This window comes from Cibotium barometz, chromosome 2, assembly GCF_041138505.1.
Source record: "Cibotium barometz isolate CiBa-2024 chromosome 2, ASM4113850v1, whole genome shotgun sequence".
Lineage (NCBI taxonomy): Eukaryota > Viridiplantae > Streptophyta > Polypodiopsida > Cyatheales > Cibotiaceae > Cibotium > Cibotium barometz.
Genome location: NC_141047.1, coordinates 32,037,750 through 32,059,918, shown reverse-complemented (window position 1 = coordinate 32,059,918; position 22,169 = coordinate 32,037,750). Strand labels below are relative to the sequence as shown.

Sequence of the window (22,169 nt, the reverse complement as noted above, 5' to 3'; positions counted from 1 at the left end):
ATGTAATCTTGCTTTTCATTCAATTCTGTTTGTTTTTTAAATATTGTTGTTGATGCTTGTATGCAGGTTAGGGAACCCTGTGGTGTATGAGGCACACTGGCTCACACCAGTGGACTGGTTTCAATTCCCAACAGGGCCATACTCTATATTTGCATTAAATACACAAAATTTACATTGTTTTCTGCATTAAGCTGCAATCTACACTCAATCTTTTCCAAAACTAAAACACTTATGTGAACTTGTTTGCTTAAACTTCCACAAGATTAACAATAATCTTTGAAGATTAATACTAGTCCACTTGATTAAGTTGTAAACAACCTAATCTGAGGATAATTTTCACAAACCACTACTGTTTAATCTTTCTTTTGCAAATATTTATTGGTATTTAAACCCTTTCTTGGTATTTCAAATGTTTCTTGCAGGAAATTAACAAGAACTGCAACAAATTGCAAAGAGATGTAAAGAATGTGTAGGATTTTGACAAATATCACTCACAATTGTGAATCTTTGCACAAATCTTGCTCTTTGTAATTGAACCTTTAATTCTGCACCGAACTTGAAACGAATCTTCATTGTTCTTCAAACTATATTCTATAAGTGAATTTTGCACAACTTTGTTTGCAAGCTCTTCTTGAATCCACAAACTGCAACACTCTACACACCAGTAATTTTGCACACTTTCTTGAAAAATTTCACCAAGACTTTGCACAACAACCAATAGGTTTCCCAAACTGCCAAGATTCCCCCGATCTAGGAAAATGATGAAGAAAACTAGGGTTTATGTGTAGGTTGATTGAAGAAAGGCTCTAATCAAGATGGTTTGGCAACAGATTTCACAAAAATTCATGTCGAAAATGGTTGTAAAATTGAACTTGAAAATCAAGATTTTCTCAAATATGTGTAGGAATTAGGGTTTTTGAATTTGTGATTAGCATGTATCCGAAAATGATTATCACTAATCTCCTTGCTAATCCACACAAAATAGAATCAATGAAAAATCTGAAAACTGTGTAAAAGTACTAATCCAAAAATAGATTAAGTATTCATCACTCCTTAATCAAAACATCAAGAGAGCTTTGATATACCAATGCAAGAAAGCTACATCTAGGTTAGCTTGAGATTAGTCTAATTAGCCTAGATTAGCCTGGTTAGTCTAGATTAGAGAGAAAATTAGAAATGTCTAGGTGACTAAGATATCAAGTGATATTCCAAAGATATCAAAGGTATACAAAAGGGTACCATAATCCTAGGGCTAGTGCCTTTTATAGTCCCAGGGCCCTCATGCCCTAACACTGCATGTGTAAATTCTCCTAAGGCCCATGTGCCTAGGCCCATCCCCCATGTGCATGTGTAAGCCTAAAATCCCTTTGTTACATACACATTTGCAATTTTCGGTCCAACAGCTCCTTCTTTGTATGCAGTCGCAAATCCAAATACTTCATCAATTTCACTAGAGTAAAGGAAAATGCTTGTGTGTGTGTGTGTGTGTGTGTGTGTGTGAGAGAGAGAGAGAGAGAGAGAGAGAGAGAGAGAGAGATGGGGGCACGCTTAGGGGGGGAGAGAGCGTGAGATGGTGGCACACCTAGGGGGGGGAGAGAGTGAGATGGTGGCATGCTGAGAGAGAGAGAGAGAGAGAATAAAAGCAGATTTCAATACAATATAAATAAAAATTACATTAAATAATATATATGTATGTACATGTGTGTGTGTGTGTCTTCACTCCTATACAACTCATTTTCGTAAGGGGCATGGCCCATTCTCTAACTAGCCTAGTTAGGCCTAGAATCTTTCATAAGTGATGTAATCTACTAATAATAGTCTTCACCTCACTTTTTGGATTTACAAGGACTACAAGTAAAATACTACACACCATTGCATGATGAGGTCCTTGTCGGTTAAAAAGAGAAAAGCGCCTCTTTTTATACTGCATACTTAATATGGAGTTTGAAGACTTATTTCAAGAAGAGCTCTTTCAAGAAGAGCCCTTTTCAAGAAGAGCAAGAAGCCGTAGCCCACTTGGCAGTACTCTTTATTATATAAAGGTACTATGCTGGAACCACAATACCTGCAAGCTTGTAGATCTCCTGCTAGGGCCTTACTACACCACAACTGCCCTTGGCTCCATGGATTCCCAAGTCTTTTTACCTTTTTGTTCTGTAAAGTTCTTGACATGGATAACAACTAGCCTACATACTTGACACCTGTCTTCCATGCTACATTGTGATTTGTTCTAACACTTCCCTTGTGCATGATGGTGATAGGTAACATATGGAGGCTCTTTTACTTTGCTCAACAATGGTGTAATGATGGCCCGCTTTTTTCCTTTAGGGGAATCACCCTTGTACTTTATTTTGGTTAATGAAAGCTCCTTGTTGAATTTGCTATGGGTACATTATCAATTGATTGTGTCTAAGCACTTTGTTTTGGTTTTAGCCAGCGGAACACTCTGATTCTTCTTGTCTTGCTATTACTAGCCACCTGCACACACCCCCACCCACCCACCCACCCACACACACACACACACACACACATGTATGTGTGCATATATTTTTATTTATAAAACACACACACACATATGTATGTGTGCATGCATGTATATGTATATAATATATCTATCTATATCTATACTATCTATGCCCAAGTTTTTGGGAGGAGAGAGGACATGTGGGTCTATCTATATCTATACTATCTATGCCCAAGTTTTTGGGAGGAGAGAGGACATGTGGGGGTTGGAAGAGGGCCAAGTGTTGGGATAGGGGAAAGAGAGAAGGGGGTGTGATGGGGGAGGGGAGGAACCATGTGTTGGGGTAGAGGAGAGAGGAGAGGGGGGAGGGGGGGGGGAGAGAGAGAGAGAGAGAGAGAGAGAGGGAAGTGGAGGCAAGAGAGAGGAGTGTAGGGGTACGTTGAGAGAAGAGAATTTAAATAAATAATCTAATACGAAAATATAAAGATATATGATAAATAAGTATAAAATATATATTGAACACAAATATATGTAATAACAATATAAACCTATAATAATTAAAAAATAAAAATAAAAATAAATATATACATAAAATAACAATATGTAAACATATAATAAGTAACGATATTAAATAATATATAATATATATAATAAATAAGTATAAAATATATATAAAATACACACACATATATAATAACAATATGTAAACATATAATAAGTAAGGATATTAAATCTATACTAACATATTATAATATAAAAATATATATAAATACATAAGTAAATAAATAAATAAATATAGTAGATATATAATAATATATTATAAATATAGTAGATATATAATAATATATTATAAATATGATAATTTAAAATAAAAATATATAATATATTATAATATAATATATAGGTATACATAATAATATAGCATAAATATATAATTAATAAATAAAAATATATAAAATAAAAAATTTAAACATAAAAAATATAATATAAAAATGATATATAAATCAATACATTTGTGTGTATGTGTGAGAGAGTGGGTGTGAGGAGAGAGAGTGCATGTATACGTGTATGTGTGTGAGAGGGGTTGTGTCCGTGCACATGAAAGAGACATCGAGAGAATGCATGTGAGCGAGTAACACATAGATGTGAGATCACACATAGACACATGCACACACGCATACACACATGTGCAAACAAATACACACACAAACACACTCACATACATATGTATGCACATGCATACCAGCAAAAACTTGATAGGTCACTTATTTGTACATTTTAAATGTACATGTGAAACCACAGGATACATGATGCCTTACATTGGAACCACAGCCTCTGCATCCTTGCCGCTTTTTTAAATGTACACGTGAAAACCAGAGTCAAGCATTTCTAGTTCCTTAGAGATTTTCATCCAACGAAAGGGACAGACATTTAGCATTTGCTAGCGGAAACCATCTCTGTGTGTGTCCTTCCGCGACTTCGCCCATCGCCATAGCCATGACCTTCGCAGGCATCTTCACGCGCGCCGCCCCGCAGGCCCTCAAGCAGCCGCGCAAGGTCGCAATCTTGGGTGCCGCTGGCGGCATCGGGCAGCCGTTGGCCCTGCTAATGAAGCTCAACCCCCTTGTCTCCCGCCTCTCCCTTTACGATATCGCCAACACTCCCGGCGTCGCCGCGGATGTCAGCCATGTCAACACCAGAGCCGAGGTACATTCTCTGGCCTTTGTTAACTTTTAGAAAAGGCTTCTGTTTCGGCGAATCGGGGTTTGTTGTTGCTGATCTGCTGCGTGATGCCTCTTTGTTTTGTCCGCTGAACCTCTAGGGTGTGATTTGCTATCGTTTTAACTGCTGGGTTGACTTGATCCAGCGAATTGCACGAAGGCTGTTGTGATTTCTGATGTACATCTTAGCCTGAATTTTTACGAAACCGTAGGTGCGACTTTCAACATTAAACGTTCGGGACAGAGACCGGACCAAGAATTTGCTCCATATATGTTTTTTGTTGATCTGCTTGAATGCCGTTGTTGATCTTCTTTCTAATGCTTCTTCGATTTGCATGCTGAACAACTAATTTGCTTCTTTGGGGTATATTTCTAGGGTCCAATACTCGCCATGACTTCTTGGATGTAGAAAATTCTTATTTTTTGAGCCCTTTATGTTTGTTTTCCATATGTGGGTGCATGTCTTATGCATCTTCTTGTGTTTTGTTTTAATATGATGGAACCTTTTATTCCCTCCATTTTGTGCTCTTAATAATTTATTTTTGAGATGTATACTATCACTAGTTGCACATTCTCTACGCTTCTGGACCTATGGACGGGCTCCATAGTGTGGACATGACACCTCGCATGGGCCTTATGTCTACGCTAAGGGTCATGTGGACTGGTACCTCATGGTACGGGATTGATGTCTACAACAAGGGCCACTAGGCTATGAGAGGCTAGGGATTTGGTCCGCGCCCATATTCAGATTATGGTATTCCGATTGGCTTGGGGACGTAATATCTACGCTTAGAATGACCGCTTGCTACTACAAGCGAAATGAAAGGGAGCTCGACCAATACATACTTATGCATGGCATCCTTTCATGCCTCGAATTGTTATTATGTGAATGTTTTATTGCATGCAAGAACTATGTGTCTGACAGGGGCGTCCTCTCATGAATCGTGAATCAGTATTCTGACCCCGCTTGTGGGTTGTAGACAGGTGGTACGCGTGACTGTAAACTCTTTGTTTAAGCTTATTTGTGTTTTAACTCATTGTGCTGCTTTGCAGCTCCACACTTCATTAAAGTACAACCGAACAACTTATAAGTGAGTTTGGGCATCCACACTTCATTAAAGATTGGGTGGACAGGTTGTAGGTGAGTTTGGGAAATTATTGGATGGCGGCTGGCCAAACTCTCATAATCAGACATGCTTTTAAATAAAAGAGTGTGGACAACTTATTGGATAATCTCTCCACTTATGGGAGAGGTGTGGCTCCTGTTTTTGCAGTGGCCCAATGGTCATCCATTATATGAATGGAAAGACTTATCCTCTACCTCCCTTGTAGGGAAAGACTTATCCCCTACCTCCCTTGTAGGGAAATAGGTGCCTTCTTCACGAGGAGGAAAAAGGAAGACACTTTTCAGCATAACCAGGCCACACACATACGTTTTGGCATGGTTTATTGCTTCTCCAACTCTTGGATCAATCGGCAAATGAGTAGTAAACTGCTGTCCAACCTCGGGAGTGGTTTTCAGCTGCTATCTCATGGATATGTACCTGCTGAAAATGATTTGGAGCATTTCTATCACCGACAATTTGATCAAAAGCTAATTTCATTAGAAAATTCAGCGGTAAGAGCTTCTTCAAGTTCTCTTCACCTATTTTACATCCACGTGCTTGACCATTAAGGTCTTCTATGACTCGGCCTAGCACACACATGCTTGTTGTGTATGGACGCCAGTGGAACATAGCTGCGTGTGGCAAGACACTAGGCATTGGGGAGTGAGGTTCTTGGTGACAAAAGCTGTGGAATCAACCTCGACTTCGACAAAGCATGTTTGCAAAATGTTTACATTGCATGGATATCATTGGAAATTTGGCATGTAATGCCCCTGAAGCTTGTATCTTGAGAAATCTAAGGGGCGTTGGCCCTTTCCGGCCCTGTTTGCAATGTCAAGCATTGCTATCTCATTTGGTTTAGTGCGATTTCATCTTCTTTAATAGTATTAATAGTTTAAGTGTGTGTCAAGATTGTGCTCAACCCCTTTTGGGGCTATTACATATACATATGTGTCCTGCGGGTGTAGGTTGGCAGGATTCAATGCCCGGCAAGTCCAATCCCTCAACCGCCAACATATATGCTTGTGGACCCATTTTGTGCTCGATTTGATGGAACTGCCTGCTCCCAATGTTTTCTGCATGGAAACTTTTTTTAATTTTGTGCCGAGTAGGCTCCACCATCTGCTGCAGGAGGATACTTTGACATCGAGCAATGAAAACATTTGATTTGCTGCCTTATTGATTGATTGTTGTATCGTAATTTGTGTGGCTTAATCTTACTTCTGCTTGATTGATTTTGTGGGTGTAAAATCAATTTCAAGTGTACTTGTATGCGTTAATTAACCTGTCGTAAGCTTTTCATACTCAAATCTACATTGGGTGCTTTGTTAGTTACTTTGTAGTTTTTCTAAGGGTGTCTTCCCACGTTTACTTGGATCACAGGTTTCTGGGTATGCTGGTGAGGACCAGCTGGGAGCTGCCTTGGAAGGAGCTGATGTTGTTATCATTCCTGCTGGTGTACCTCGCAAGCCAGGCATGACTCGGGATGACCTGTTTAACATAAATGCAGGCATTGTCAAGTCTCTGTGTACAGCCATTGCAAAGCATTGCCCTGAAGTAAGCATATTTTATATGTGAATAATCATATTGTCACTGCACTCATTCATTCAAACTGCTTCTCTTTGATACGTGTGCTTTTTGTGCCAAGTAACAAATGAATTTCTGCTCACTTATGGGGTCTACATAAAAGCATTTTCTCATGCACGGAATTGAGTTGCATCATAGGATGCCTGCATTCATGTGTGGGGATGTGTGCTTGTGTTAGTATTCGAAAAGTTGATCGAGCTTATTTGCCTTGGCTGTGTAAATGTGGGCAAGAGAAGTTAAGATCTTGTGCTACCTAGGCCAATTATTCTAACTTTTTGGTTTGGGTGTGTTACGTGTGTCTGGAGAAATATCTGATAAGTGATCTTTTTCAAGTGGGTTTTATAGTAGCTTATGATGTACATTTTAGCTTTTCTGAAGCATAAGATGTGCATGTTAGCTATATGGGATGGATAACGAGCAGTTGCACTTTTTTCTCAGAGGGGATGATGAATGTCTTGTGCATTCACTGGTTGATAAATGTCGTCTTAGGCCTTTATGTACAGGGTACAGCTTTTGAAGGGTCTGAGCAGCTTGTTTATAGCGCATATTCATTGCTTGTAAATTTTACCTAACAAGTTCCTTGCATTGAAGGCTGTGGTGAACATGATCAGTAATCCAGTGAACTCAACAGTTCCCATTGCTTCGGAGGTTTTTAAAAAGGCTAGTACTTATGATCCCAAAAAGCTCTTTGGTGTAACTACACTAGATGTAGTGCGTGCCAGAACTTTTTATGCAGCCAAGAAAGGTCTTGCTGTTGAAGGTATTGTAGTTTTTTTTTCCTTGCTCTGATATGCCCTTAACTGTTCTGGTCTAATGGGTGTATTGTGGAGCATGCAGATGTTGATGTGCCAGTGGTTGGTGGTCATGCTGGAGTCACAATTCTTCCCCTCTTCTCTCAGGTTTGTCTAGCTTATTTGTGCCTAAACAAGATCAGGTTTGTTTAGTTTATTTGTGCCTAAACAAGCTTTTTTGTATACCAAACCAACAAATATTCTTGCCATTGTTTCCTTGGAGTTGATTCTATTGATGCTTTATCTATGAGCTTCTTCTGGCTTGTTGTTACCTTTTTATCTTCTTCTGTTAAGGATAACAAGGCATGGTAGTTGGCCTTCAGATCCTAATCAAAGTCCTTTCATTTGGTGTAGTTAGTGAAGGAACACATGATCAATGAAAACCAGATCTTTGTAAATTTACTACCAAGCTCTTAGTGAGAGTGCAGCATATTGAGTTGCTTTTTGGTCTTTCCTACGCTGCACTTGACCACCGGTTACTTTGAGTTTTCCCCTGTATGTTCAATCATTGTGATAGGATGCTGAAAATTTTCACATGTAAGAAAATGTTCTTAAGGGTGTTCTTTTAATCAATTTTTGAGCTGCATGGTGCATATTCTAGCAAACTGTGCTAAGCATTGCAGCACGGGTGGAATGGAAGTGTATTGATGGCATACTTTGGCATACATGTTACTGTTCACCAAACAAATGTGGTGGTGGGCAAAATGTAAAGGCTTATTTGTCTAGTTCATGTGAGGTATTGCTGAGATGCATGAAATATGATGGTGTGTGGTGTCCTTAGGCAACACCAAAAGCAACGCTAACAGATGAAGAGATTGACGCGCTAACAAAACGCACTCAAGATGGTGGGACGGAAGTTGTGCAAGCAAAGGCAGGAAAAGGCTCTGCAACACTTTCTATGGCGTAAGTTGACCAGATTGGTCTGTTTGTATTTGCAAATGGGTTTAGTACAGTCTTGCATGCAAGCTGATGGCTGTGCTGCCTACCTGATTTGTGGGTATCACGATCAAAGTTGCTCTATATGATCTCTGCAGTTTTTTCACTCCCAGGTGATTGCTCAGATTTTGAATGTTTTGTCGGAATTTTACAGGTATGCTGGTGCATTGTTTGCTGAATCCTGCTTGAAAGGCTTGAATGGTGAGCCAGGTGTGGTGGAGTGTAGCTATGTCGCATCTAATGTTACGGACTTGCCATTCTTTTCTTCCAAGGTATGTCTGGTTCTCGGTACCATCAAGTGTGAAACATGTTTTAGAAACGTTTTATTTCAGATGTTCATACAATAAAGGGTTAAAAAATTCCTGTTTCAGTTTGGTAGACACAAAAATGCAATTTTTGTGCATACATAATGTAAATATTAAAAGTTGTGCAAAAACATTGAATTTCAAAGTAAAACACCATATAAGTGCATGGAATTATAAACATGAAATATGGATGAGACTCCATCTTCCAAGGTCCATGGCAAATGCCAAGGCATGCTCCATGTTGCATAATAGAAAATAAAGCATCACAAGTGTAACAATGCCTTGACTTTGAACTCAAGACTCTAGTGTCTGAATGACAAGTGTGAAAGATCAAATTGAGTAGTCACTACAACAATGAATATACCACTAAATGTGGTTACTGGTTATCAAATAAGTACAAATCTCTAGTTGAAATCTACCAGCTCTAAGCTGACGATCTAAAAGCTGCAAGGAACTCAAGCTCTCTCTCTCCTCCACATTCTCTTTATGGTATTAGAGCTCTGGTTCATGTGAGTGATAAGGAGGCAAGCAAGAGGCAAGAACAAGGAAGCAAGGAAGTGGTACATGGGTAAGAGCATCATCATCTCTTTCCCTTCTTGGTTTAGGTACAATACTCCTCGGTAGCTCCGGGAGCTACACATCTCAGATTAAGGAGTTGTCTTTGTAGGCTTGGAGGTGCCAATGTGGTACACAATACTTTGTACTAATGTTTTGCGGCCAGAATTGCATTTCGGACACGTCTCGGTCTCCGTTCTATCACTGTAATGTATTTTTGGCAGTTTCGAGAAGTTCTGGTTGAGAACTGTCTTTGGTTGAAATTTGGTTATTGCAGTGTAACATTGCATTTTGGAAAAGCAAACAGTGTTTGCACATGTATTGTTGACATTGGGTGTATTTACATGTACTTTGGTCAGATTTGGTGATCGACAAGTTGTGCAGAAGTACCATTGCACAGTAGTCATAGAAGATATTGTTGTATTACAGGTTGCATATAAAAATTGTCTGTTACAATTTTTTGATTGTTGCAGGAAAACATGTCTGAAGATGGAATTAATAAGATTGTCAGTGAGAAGCTGGACAAGAACAACTTCCATGCTTGGAAGTTTAGAATGACCAATTTTCTTATTATGGGTAAAGGATTTTGGGACTATGTTAAAGGAGACAATGAGGAGCCTCCTGAGTTGTCTAAAGAGAATGCCATTCTAGCAGACATAAAGGCATTCAAGGATTGGAACCAGGGTGCAAGGAAAATCATGTATTAGCTTTCCATTAGTGTCAGAGACACGATGATAGGATACAATGAGGAGCCTCCTGAGTTGTCTAAAGAGAATGCCATTCTAGCAGACATAAAGGCATTCAAGGATTGGAACCAGGGTGCAAGGAAAATCATGTATTAGCTTTCTATTAGTGTCACAGACACGATGATAGTATACATACATGATGCCAACACTCCAGCAGTTGCATGGCAAAATTTGGTGCAGATATTCTAGACCAACACAATGGCAAGGAAATTGCAGTAGAACTATTTTTGTCTTCTTATTTCTTTTAGGAATTTTGGAGCTAATTTTACTCTATCACTTTCCTAATGTTTCTAGCCTTATTGTCTCACTCTTCTCTAAGTGCACTCTCTTTCCTTCTTGAAATCTATATTAAAAGAGACACATACATGGCTTGGGAGGGACAAAACCCGCAATGGGATGCTGGTAGAATAGCCCATGGGTACAAAACTTGATTCAGGGTATCAAAAAAAAATTAAATAAATGCCACGGCCGTACCAAATATGCCACAGTTGTACCATTAGAATTCCAAATTTGCCACGGCCGCATCCTTTAGGACTTCAGATTTTCCCCGGCCGTTCTGAATTTGCCACGGCTATACCAACTGTCAAAGTGTTGTGTCCCGACCGTTCCATCATTAAACCAAATTTCCACCACGGCCGTTCCAACTCTTGATCACCTGTGGTCACGGCCATACCATTCCCACACACAAAATGCCATGGCCATTTCCTTCTTAGCCAAGCTTGGTACGCCCGTTTCAAACACTTGCCGCATCCTTACCAAATCCAAACCGAAGGTGCCTCCACCTTTCGCTCAAGATGTCATGTCCATTTTCTGGAACTACCACACTCGTACCATTCGAATGCCATGGCTGTGTTCTTCTAGAATTGTATAAATATGGGCCGCATCCCCTCATTTCCTCACTTTTACCTTCCAGCGTAGCCAAACTATTACATTTTTTTGTCACAAGCTTTCACATTCTCACACACTTTCTCCACCATGCATGACACCTCCTGCTCCTCCCTAGAGGCCCAGCACCACCCCACCCTCGAGGAAGCGCCCGGCAGGGAGTAGATTTGAAGAGTATGCTCGCCACCCCACATAGCTATCACATCTAGGGGAGGCACTCATGAAGTAGGTGAATGGCCACACCGGACACTCATTGATGAAGAACAAACACAAGGTGGAGCACAAGCTCCTCTACTTCACAGGGCCATGCTACAGGGCATAGGGCAGTAGCAGCCGACCCTGTGGTCGTCCTCACAAAGCTAGAGTAGCTGGGCTTGCACTTTGGAGCCATGGGGGCTAGACTTATAGAACAGTTTGTATTTCACTGAGACTTATGATGCCAACATGCACACCGAGAAAGTCTGGGACAATGAAGGCCATCCTGAAACGGCACCGTGTTCAGCGTGGAGCTTATTAGAGATGCCTTAGAGCTCCCCAACCTGGACCAGCCCTATGTTAAGCTAACGAATTTTCCCAAGCTGACGAGTGGCACATAGAGGGGCAACACAATAAAGACGGGGTGAAGTGGGTTAACGTTACCCAAGAAGATTTGATTATGCCAGCCCAAGCCCTACAGTTTCTTCTCACCACACACTAGATAGACAGATTAATGGGAGTCAGGACTTGGAACGCTTTCTCCTCTTTCTTTGCTTCCTAAGAGGCCTTACTCTCACTGCCACTGCCGGAGTCTTCTATTATTCGCCATCTGAATTTTTTGGTGTAGCCTTGGTACTAGCATCTCTAGTAGCAACAAAAGATTCACTCGAGCTGGAGCCATAATCTCCTTTTACAATATGCCATATATGTCTCTCATCTTGAGGAATGTATGGAATCTCCTTGCATTTGGTGGTGTCAATCTTATTCGGATTGACTTGTTGAGGCTCTATGGGATGCCCCTTCTACTCCATCAAACAGAGGTTGCAATGGTAGTGTCCTAGCCGTTTCAATTATGCAATGGAGAGTTTGTTCTTTTTTTTTTTGTGTGGAAGAGGGCCCGAGTACTCATTCTCCCTCATCAAGGTTGTGTACGCCCACACATGTGGTTGCCACATTGCAATAAATGAGAAGCTCATTCTCTAGCTTTCTCAAAAGATTGAGATCGCCATCAACCAGCTTGTTATGTAAGTGTTCCAACCCTCCTCAAGCTCTTCATTGATGAACTGCTCCTCATTTCCCAAAGAGGGTGCAATTTGTGTGCAATGGCGTGGATTGGCCTATGTTACCTATCCCAATGCTTGTTCCATATCTCCTTGATATCTTGAACTCTACATGTAAGCTAGAAGTTGTAACATAAGGAAGTTAACAACTTATAATAACTTAGCAAGCTATTATCAAATGGCAATGAAAGTATAATTCCCAAGGGAGATTTTAAGTATAGCCTACTTGGTACCTCTCTGTAGACAATGTGGAAACGTGATTTTGGAGGGCTTAAAGGGATCAAGCTCACTGTTGTCTGGGTACATCGCCATCACTTTAGGCTTTTTGGTGACAAAGTTCACCAAGCACACCCTACGTGGTATGGATTCTTTATTAAGGGAGGGTGTTAGAAATATGTGCTCTGGCATCCATTCTTAGTGTGTTTCCTTAGTGATACCTTAGAGTGGTTTGTTCTAAGGTTAGAAGGCTCAAATGACTAGAGTGACTGGGTGTAGGTCTAGTAGTTATCTTTTTTTGATTGTGCTACCGAGACTTGATGCTCTCATACCAATGTAACATGGGCGCTTGCAGAAGCGTGTTTATGAATTGATTGATTGCGATTATGCCTAATCAAACACTTAAACCTATGCACAAACTGCTTCTTCTTCATGTTCAATACACAGTCAAGAGAGATGACCCAAGAATAGAGATAATCAATGGTAGCACTGCCTTGAGTGTCAACAATGACTCAATGATGATTGACTGATCAAAAAATGAATATGGCTAAAGCCTAGATTCCTATTGATAGTGTCTAATGTTGGTGAGTTGGCTATTAACTCTACCCACCCTAATAATAATGTCCAACAAAGTGTATTCACACAAACTCAATAACTAAAGTGACGTGTTCGAGGATGTGTGTGAATGCATCAATTTGTGTTCGTGGAAGCATCAAGAGGGTAATGCCTCGACTAGTTTGCACGCACACCACCACTGATAGTATTCCGTCTTTCTGTTAATGAGGTGGAATATTTTATGTACTGGCCATGGCCAGATTTCATTCTGTATCTTGTATGCCTAGACTTCGTGTCGGAAGTTTTGCCTAGATGAAGTGGCCAGTGATGATTATTATTTTGCTTGTTGGATGAAGTGCCTAGGAGCTCTCAGAAATAGCTTGCTGGATGAAGTGCCCAGGAGCTTCCTGTTCAATCATTTTTTTCTATAGCTTGCTGGATGAAGTTGCCCAGGAGCCTAGTTGATTCATTTTTATTTATTTTATATCGCTCCAGAAGGTTTGCTTGGAAGGATCATTGTATGAGGTATGCATGGCAGCTTGCTTGTTGGATGTTTTTCTCGGAGGCTTACTTGTGTTTTCTTGACATTCATCGAGACGGTGAATTGAGTAGTAGTGGGCGACCTGTGGACGGGAACCTAGTTCCTCCACACTCCACCGACCGCTCCGACCACCGTCAGTGTAAGGTCCCTGTCCCCACCGCGCAACGAATTCAAGGCCGCTAGCAGTGGAAGTAGCACTTCTTACGCGGTCCAAGGTCCCTCACTCGGGACCTTGCCCACGGATATCCGGACAAGAGACTAATCCATCGGTTCTTCTAAAACCGAACCCGGAACTTCCCATTGTCCGGAAACCACGAGCGATTCCTCCAGGATAAATTTTCTCTAACGTAGTCAAAAAGTCTTAACTAACTGAACTGATCTGACCGAACCCGTAAGTTCCAGAGTCAGATCAAGGAAAGATTGCACTTGGATCATAGAGACCAACGCTTTTTTTCCTCATTGAAAGGCACAGCCGTTGATTCTTTTCCATAGAACAATTATTGTCCGAGATTTACTTCATCTATCGTACCATAACAGAATTGAGTCTCAATTTAGGGATCCATCAGTCCAGCCTAACCCCATCCAGTCCCATGGGTTAGCCAACCACCCAACCACTGTAGTGATGGGATCCAATTAAGAATTTGGCTAGGTTTTGTTGCGGGTACTAGGAAAAAGAGTTCCCAAGATCCCTAGCCGGATATTCATGTAAACTTAAAACTAGTCATACACCCAATATGAAATTGTCTTTTTCACAGAATCAGTTGTCTTTAAAACAATCATTTAATGAAACCATAGTATCACTGGTCATATCCTCAAAATCTCCGGTTGAATCTTTATTTTCAATCATTGCTTCTTCGGTATATCTATGGCATCATTGGCAACCAGAACGCTCACTACCTGTCCACTCAGGGGCCTTTTCGATAGTTCCCAGCTCATAGTAACCGGCAATATATTCACATATCAAAAATGGAATCTTTATTAAAGATCAGCAAGATCAACCAACGGATCTATATAAAAGAGCCATGGACTCATCCGTTGAGAACCAATAAGGTCAATCAACCAGATCCATGTCCGAATTCAGAAAATAACTTTCTCCTTGTTCTAATATCTTCCACGACGCACGTGTGGGGATCTTCGGCGACCCAGAGTCCGAGCACCGTATGGTCAGCACCCTCTAGGATCCTTCGCAGGTCACCTAGCGCTTCACTCATAGGCCGCTTCCTTGGTCCCTCATCCATCGTACCGGAAGCTCACTATTTTAATCGAATCGAGGCTGGTCAAGACCTCGGTCGACCTTGCTACGCGAGACGTCCTCCATTAACTCTTCGTTGGCGGTTGCAACTTTATCAGATTAGGTCTCCACGACTACATTCACAAGACGGTCAAAATGCTTCTCTAGCATTCTTGACATAAAACATTCATTTTAAAAAACAGGTCATAAATACAGTTTCTATAGCGAACTCTCGTCTTTCCACATCATTCCTCATTTATTTTTTTTGTATTCCCTTTCTCATCACATCATAATCATTCACATCATAATTCACATGACACCACATCAATTCTCGTCCATCACATTCAATTACATCACCTCCATTTACACCCATCACATCTCATTCATTCATATCCATCACATTCGTTCATTCATACCACCATATACATTCTCATAACCATCCCATCACATACATTCTATCCACATTATATCACATCACTTCTGTCCACACCATATCTCATTCATACACATCCATCCAATCGTTCACTTGTACGACTACCCACATCTATTCATACATTCATATCTATCACTTCACATCCACATATATTTATGTCACATCACATCACATTCCTTTGCATACACATCTTAATCACATTCTTTTACATACATTCACATCCATTCTTTCACATACATCTACTCACATCCCATATCATTCATTTACATCCTCATTCACATGACATCACATCTCATCACATCTATTTACCTCACATCTCATCACCTCTATTCACATCACATCTATACATCCCTTTATTCACATCTATTTGATTCACATCACACATCTCTTCACATCTATTTACCTCACATCTCATCACCTCTATTCATCTCTTTATTCACATCTATCTGATTCTCATCACACATCTCGTCATATCTATTTACCTCACATCTCATCACCTCTATTCACATCACATCTATTCATCCCTTTATTCACATCTATCTGACTCTCATCACACATCTCTTCATATCTATTGACCGCACATCTCATCACCTCTATTCACATCACATCTATTCATCCCTTCATTCATATCTATCTGATTTACATCACATATCTCATCACTTCTATTTACCTCATATCTCTTTTTCTTCTTGAATTATCTTTCTCGAAAAGGGGATGATATTTCAATTACTAATTTATTGAATTTCATTCATTGAATATTCACTTAACTGATTTCTAAATTAATCACGAATTTCGATGAAGAATAAATTAATCATTTATCTGAATATTCGACTTCGATAGATTTCTTGAATTTTCTCTTTACAATCCGAGTGAATATGAAACAATAGAATTTTTTCTCTCAGAGTATTTACTTATTCATTTATCAAATATTCATGCAAATTAAACATAGAATTAAAGAGAATCTAATTTTGATATAAAAATTCTTTATGTATCTATTTATACAATTTAATAAGAATAACACTTTTAAAATAAAAATATTTTCAATATGCATCTTTCTATGCATAGAAATTGAATCTAATGAAAATGACACTTTCATAATAAAATTTTTCAATATGCATCTTTCTATGCATAGAAATTGAATCTAATAAAAATAACACTTTTATAATAAAAAATATCCAATATGCATTTTTCTATGCATAGAAATTGAATCTAATGAAAATAACACTTTTATAATAAAAAATATCAAATATGTATCTTTCTATGCATAGAAATTGAATCTAATGAAAATAATACTTTTATAATAAAAAAATATCCAATATGCATCTTTCTATGCATAGAAATTGAATCTAATGAAAATAACACTTTTATAATAAAAAAATATTCAATATGCATCTTTCTATGTATAGAAATTGAATCTAGTGAAAATAACACTTTTATAATAAAAGAAAATCTTTTTATACATCTATTTGTGCATACAATAGGAATGAAACTTTTAAAATAAAAAGAATTTCTTTTAGAATACACAAACGGTGGGGATTATTCTTTTTGAATAACATAAAGATAAAACTTATTTTCACAAAATTTAAGAAAATTTTGCCATAGCCTCTTTTGTACTGTTGACCATTTCTTAATTTTTACATTCTAAATTTACTTTAAAATTTATCCCAAGATGAAATAAAGCACTCTAATCTAATCATTTTTTCACTTCTAAAGAGTAATCAATAGGAAAAGTTTAACTCAATTTATTTGTTACTCATTTTAGGATAAAGAAAGGTTGAAATTCTTAATGAAGAGTAGGGGGAAGCCTTTTCATCAAGGCTTATTATCCATAATCACATTAAAAAGCAAAGAATTCAGAAAACCATAGATTAGAATTAAAAAAAGGGAGATTTTAGGTATAGTCTACTTGGTACCTTTCTGTAGACAATGTGGAAACGTGGTTTTGGAGGGCTTAAAGAGCTCAAGCTCACTGTTGTCTGGGTACATCGCCATCACTTTAGGCTTTTTGGTGACAAAGTTTACCATGCTAGATACTACCGAGACTTGATGCTCTCATACCAATGTAACATGGGCGCTTGCAGAAGCGTGTTTATGAATTGATTGATTGCGATTATGCCTAATCAAACACTTAAACCTATGCACAAACTGCTGCTTCTTCATGTTCAGTACACAGTCAAGAGAGATGACCCAATCTACCACGTATTATTAACATGAAATATATACACTGTTGAATAGAGATAATCAATGGTAGCACTGCCTTGAGTTGTCAACAATGACTCAATGATGATTGACTGATCCAAAAATGAATATGGCTAAAGCCTAGATTCCTATTGATAGTGTCTAATGTTGGTGAGTTGGCTATCAACTCTACCCACCCTAATAATAATGTCCAACAAAGTGTGTTCACACAAACTCAATAACTAAAGTGACGTGTCCGACAATGTGTGTGAATGCATCAATTTGTGTTCGTGGAAGCGTCAAGAGAGTAATGCCTCGACTAGTTTGCACGCACATCACCACTGATAGTATCTCGTCTTTCAATAATTTCCCAAAAACGATGTCGAGAAGCCCGCACACAGGAGTACAAAGCGTGGGTGATCACACTTAAAAAAAGGTTGTCGTTGTGGACTTTAACTCCTTGGAAAAAAACAATCCCCTCACGGGAGGGTTTTTTGAATTCTGGAAAATGGATAGGGCTTTTGGCTTTTTAGTTTTCTTGAAAAAAATAATGCTTTTTATATGGGTTTTTGGCAAAACAGTCGTGTCGATGTCCGCTAGGGCCCAGCCAAGCCCAGGAGAGTTCACACAGTTTGTTGCACAAGAATGGCTTCTAGACAGCCGTCGGAAACGAGCACAAGAAGTTATCAGAAAGCGACCATGGAAGCCAGCCAACACATGGCTATGTCCAACTAAACAAGCTACACCAACTAGAGCCGTCAACCACTCAATGTGAACACCACACCACAAAATTGTGGCAGCGCTTGATTCGAACCCAGGTCATGGCACAAGCAAGAGCTTTAAGCTCTCTCACTAGCCAAGAAGCCCCCACACGTGAACCGCATGTTAGGAAAGGCAACCACAAGTCTTACAAGGCACCTTCTTCTTGGTTATTACCTTGCTCCCGACGCCGTTTCATACGCCGATGATGTGATAGTTATGATGACGTTGATGATGGTGATGATGCTTGCCTTGTTATGCGTAGTAGCCTCCCTCCCTCCCTCTCTCTCTCTCTCTCTCTCTCTCTCTCTCATGCGTATATACTTGAATAGAAGAATGAAAAAAGCTTTTCCAAATCTTATGTTAAAAAAAACAAAGCCTTCTTTCTGTTATTCCTTCTATGCTTCTTCAGTACACCAATTCTCTTCCCTCTCTTTACAAATATAAACCTCAAGGCTTAAATAGCCTTGGGCTTTCAAAAAAGCATATAGCTTAAAAAAGCCCTTAGTTAAAATAACTAAAGCTTTCAAGCTTCTTAAAAGTTCTTTTGAAAAAAAACTCACACATATTATTTACAAAGACCATGACGGAACTTGACAACCCAATGTCGACATGACAATTGCAAACAAAAAAGAGCAAAATCGACGTAGACAAACATGGACGCGCACACACGTTTCCTACTGAACGTGCGTCAAAAACTTGGAAAAAAAATTCCCATCACATTTTACCCTCCCAAATCGATTTGCAAGAGTGTCTTCCATATTGTCTTCATGTTGATGAGGGTAGATCTTCAACCGATATGCATTGACTCGACTTTAATGAAGATTACCATCCAAATCTTTGAGAAGATAAGAACCATTCGAAAACTTCTTGTGTACCATAATCGGCCCTTCCAACGAATTAGAACTTCTTATCCTTGCAGTTATGCAAATGGTTGTCATACCTCAAAACCAAGTCACCTTGCTCAGAAGCGGCCGCCTCCTTGAATTTTTCCTTGCGGTTGTGCAAATGGCTTTGTGGATAGTAAGGTGACGAGCGTCGATGTTTGATAGAAAGTTTTGTCATCGACTCTCCCCAAAAAAAACCTTGAAAACCTGGCCCATTGTTGGTAAGAATCTCCTAAGGTGTATCTTCATCAGGTCACACACCGGCTGTAGTGAGCAGGGTTGAATCTATGACGTTTGTGTTGGGACCTCAACCCCCCTAACCACTTGACTACACGGCGCTATGCTCTTCAATGCTAGCCTTCAGCATTGCTGAGAAGCCATCCAGCCCTGCAAAAGTGGTCTGAAACTGGTTGCTAGATAGTTTTTTGGGAGAATTTGAAGCAGTTGTCTAACAGTCATGCATACTTCCTGGCTGTGGTTTGTCTCTCTCTCTCATGCTTGGGGAAGTAGTGAATGCCTGAGTGCTACCCTTTATGTTTGAACATGCAACTTGTATCTGTTCCTTGGCAAACAGCTCATGAGCCTTTTTTGTTTATAGGGCTGATGCGACTACAGTATTGCATCCAAATTTTCAAGTAAAATGTCCTGGTTTTTTAACAGTCGATTGGAATTTTCTTTTGGCAGGTTCGCATAGGGACAACAGGTGTGGAGGAAGTGCTGGGGCTTGGTTCGCTGTCGGAGTATGAAAAGAAGGCTCTGGATGCCATGATGCCCGAATTGAAGTCCTCCATTCAAAAGGGCATTGACTTTGCTCATCAAAGCTAGGTGCTTGCTCATTTCAACAAGAGGATGCCTACAAGTAATAACAACACTCAGGCATTTTTGATATTGCCGGAGGCTATTTTTGAAAATAGAGTGTAGGGTTGCAGAGACGGTGCGCAGCGGAGTTAAAAAATAAAGAGCTACTTCTTGGCCTAGTCATAGCCTATTCAAATAAGCTAAGTATTTTCGAACGGATGAATCTTTAATTGGCGAAGTATCCTTTTGTTTTCCTTGGAGTTTTTCAGGGTTCATGTGGTGAAGTTTTTTGCTTGCTTGCCATGCAAAGGTAGCAATAGTGGTAGTCCATCTTTTGCCATGCTCAATTATTAGAAACTGTGTTATGTATTCATGGCCTTTTTGTTGTTGGCTCTTCAACTTTGTAGATCCTTTTTTATGCTTTTTGCCTGCAAATCAATGTAGGTAGTCTTTCACAAAAGAATATTCTATATATTCTCTCCGGTGCCCCACCAGCGTTATTTTGCTAGGATTGTCCACTTTAGGGGTTTAAGGGTTATGTTACAATTTATGATTGGCTTGCAGTGGAAGGAGCCTTGAATGTGTTAACGAAGAGTGCTGTGTGCTCACATAATAGCTTGAACCATATCTCAGCGGGACTGAGTTCTCTCTCTAGCTCTATCTTTGCATTTTTTCCAGAACACACCCAAACTCGGTTCTGCATCACCACTTTTGTTGGGTTGTTGCCCAACCTCATGACCTCTTCTTTGCATTGGTGTCAATGCCTATGATTTTGGTCATGGGGTCTCCTCTAACTCACTTCAATTTATCCTCTTAATTAGCTGTGCGGCAGAGGTCTATGGCAATTCTACTTAGGCATGGTTGCATTTTTGTTGTGAATCTCATGTGGGCTCACAGGAAAGCCTGATTTTTGGGGTTGTGATGATGCGGTGGATCTCAAAGTCTGCATGCAGTCTTTTACTGATATTTTGTATATGTGAGTTGTATTCATTTACAAGGTCAGTCCAAGCCTCACCTGTTCTTCCTGTTGCCCTCGTATGCGACAATGCAGTGCATTGGCATGAGGTGTGTTCCTAGCATTAGGAGAACTATGCCTTTGCAACAATCACTCTTGGATTGTGACCTATGCAACAATCACTTTTTACTCGATGTTGAGTGGCATCAATTCACAAGAAATTTGCTTCACATATCCTTTTCCATGTCATACTAAAGCGAGATCAATGTGAATTTCTCTTCCCCCGAGATATGTACTAGCAAGTTGATATCACTCTAATATCCTAACACCTACACCCTATGTTGATCTCTCACAGTAACTTATGGCTCCCAACTTTGCAACCCAAGCTACCTTGCACTCATTGCAAAGACTTAAAGTAAGTATGATTCTCTTTAAGCTCAAGGAGAAGTTCTATATAAGTCTATGAGTGCACTCTAAAGCATTTAATCTGACAAGTATAAGTTCTCTCATGAGAGCTTTCACATCAAGTGAGTTATCTATGGCTCATTGGAGAGTTTTGAGGGCTCACAAAATCCATAGCACTTGCAAATCAATGAGGGTATATCACAGTAGTGAGATATAAGAATCGCCATCAGGAGGGAAAGAGACTGGTTTTAACGTGTAAGATGTCTATTAGAATGTAGAGAGAGATGCAAAGGTTATGCTAATGACTTCACAGATGTACTTAGTCCAAGTCATGCCTTAGCACTATAAGAAAGTGGCTTTGTGATGCCAATTACATACTAGGTTATACTAACCAAGTTTGATAATTTGTATTTTTATATGCTTTAACCCTAAAATTTTGTATATATATGTTTTTTTAAATAAAGGGAAAAAGATATATTTTAGAGTACAAAACCTTGTTTAGTACAAAAATGTCTATACACACTTGCTTCCATATTTCTCTTTGACAAGGGGGAAGCTTTAAGAGAGAGAGGTCCTTGGTAATTGTGCCTCACTTCATAAGCTTGAGGGAGTTGAAGATAGGAGGCGTCCCTTAGATTATATATTCTTTTTCATCTTTCACACTATCTTTACATGTGGGATTACTTGGCATCCCTTTTCCCATCTTGCAATCCCCATTACCCATATGAGATTTGTACCTCCAATAAGCTATGTGCTAGCTTGCTAGAGGCTTCTAGTTTTTCACCTTCTTGGCTTTATCCAACCTTGCACCTTTATACCATTTGTTGAACTTAGAAAAAATGCAACCACTCTTAGAACT

At 39.5% G+C, this 22,169-nt stretch overlaps 1 protein-coding gene across 1 annotated transcript; it reads left to right on the top strand.

The window, feature by feature from the left end:
* Positions 1-3,814: 3,814 nt before the first annotated feature.
* Positions 3,815-20,295, top strand: LOC147640945 (malate dehydrogenase, mitochondrial-like). The gene is made up of 7 exons (XM_086816799.1): positions 3,815-4,171; positions 6,675-6,848; positions 7,470-7,638; positions 7,716-7,777; positions 8,451-8,572; positions 8,760-8,877; positions 19,837-20,295. Exons 1-7 carry the CDS (start codon positions 3,962-3,964, stop codon positions 19,975-19,977), a joined length of 996 nt encoding a protein of 331 aa, XP_086672925.1. The 5' UTR covers positions 3,815-3,961; the 3' UTR covers positions 19,978-20,295.
* Positions 20,296-22,169: the final 1,874 nt, after the last annotated feature.

Excerpts from the sequence above, each read along its gene's own strand:
- LOC147640945 (XM_086816799.1), top strand. The coding sequence starts at position 3,962 with ATGACCTTCGCAGGCATCTTCACGCGCGCCGCCCCGCAGGCCCTCAAG. Across the intron at positions 4,172-6,674 it reads ATGTCAACACCAGAGCCGAG|GTTTCTGGGTATGCTGGTGA; the intron begins GTACATTCTCTG and ends CTTGGATCACAG. Across the intron at positions 7,778-8,450 it reads TTCTTCCCCTCTTCTCTCAG|GCAACACCAAAAGCAACGCT; the intron begins GTTTGTCTAGCT and ends TGGTGTCCTTAG.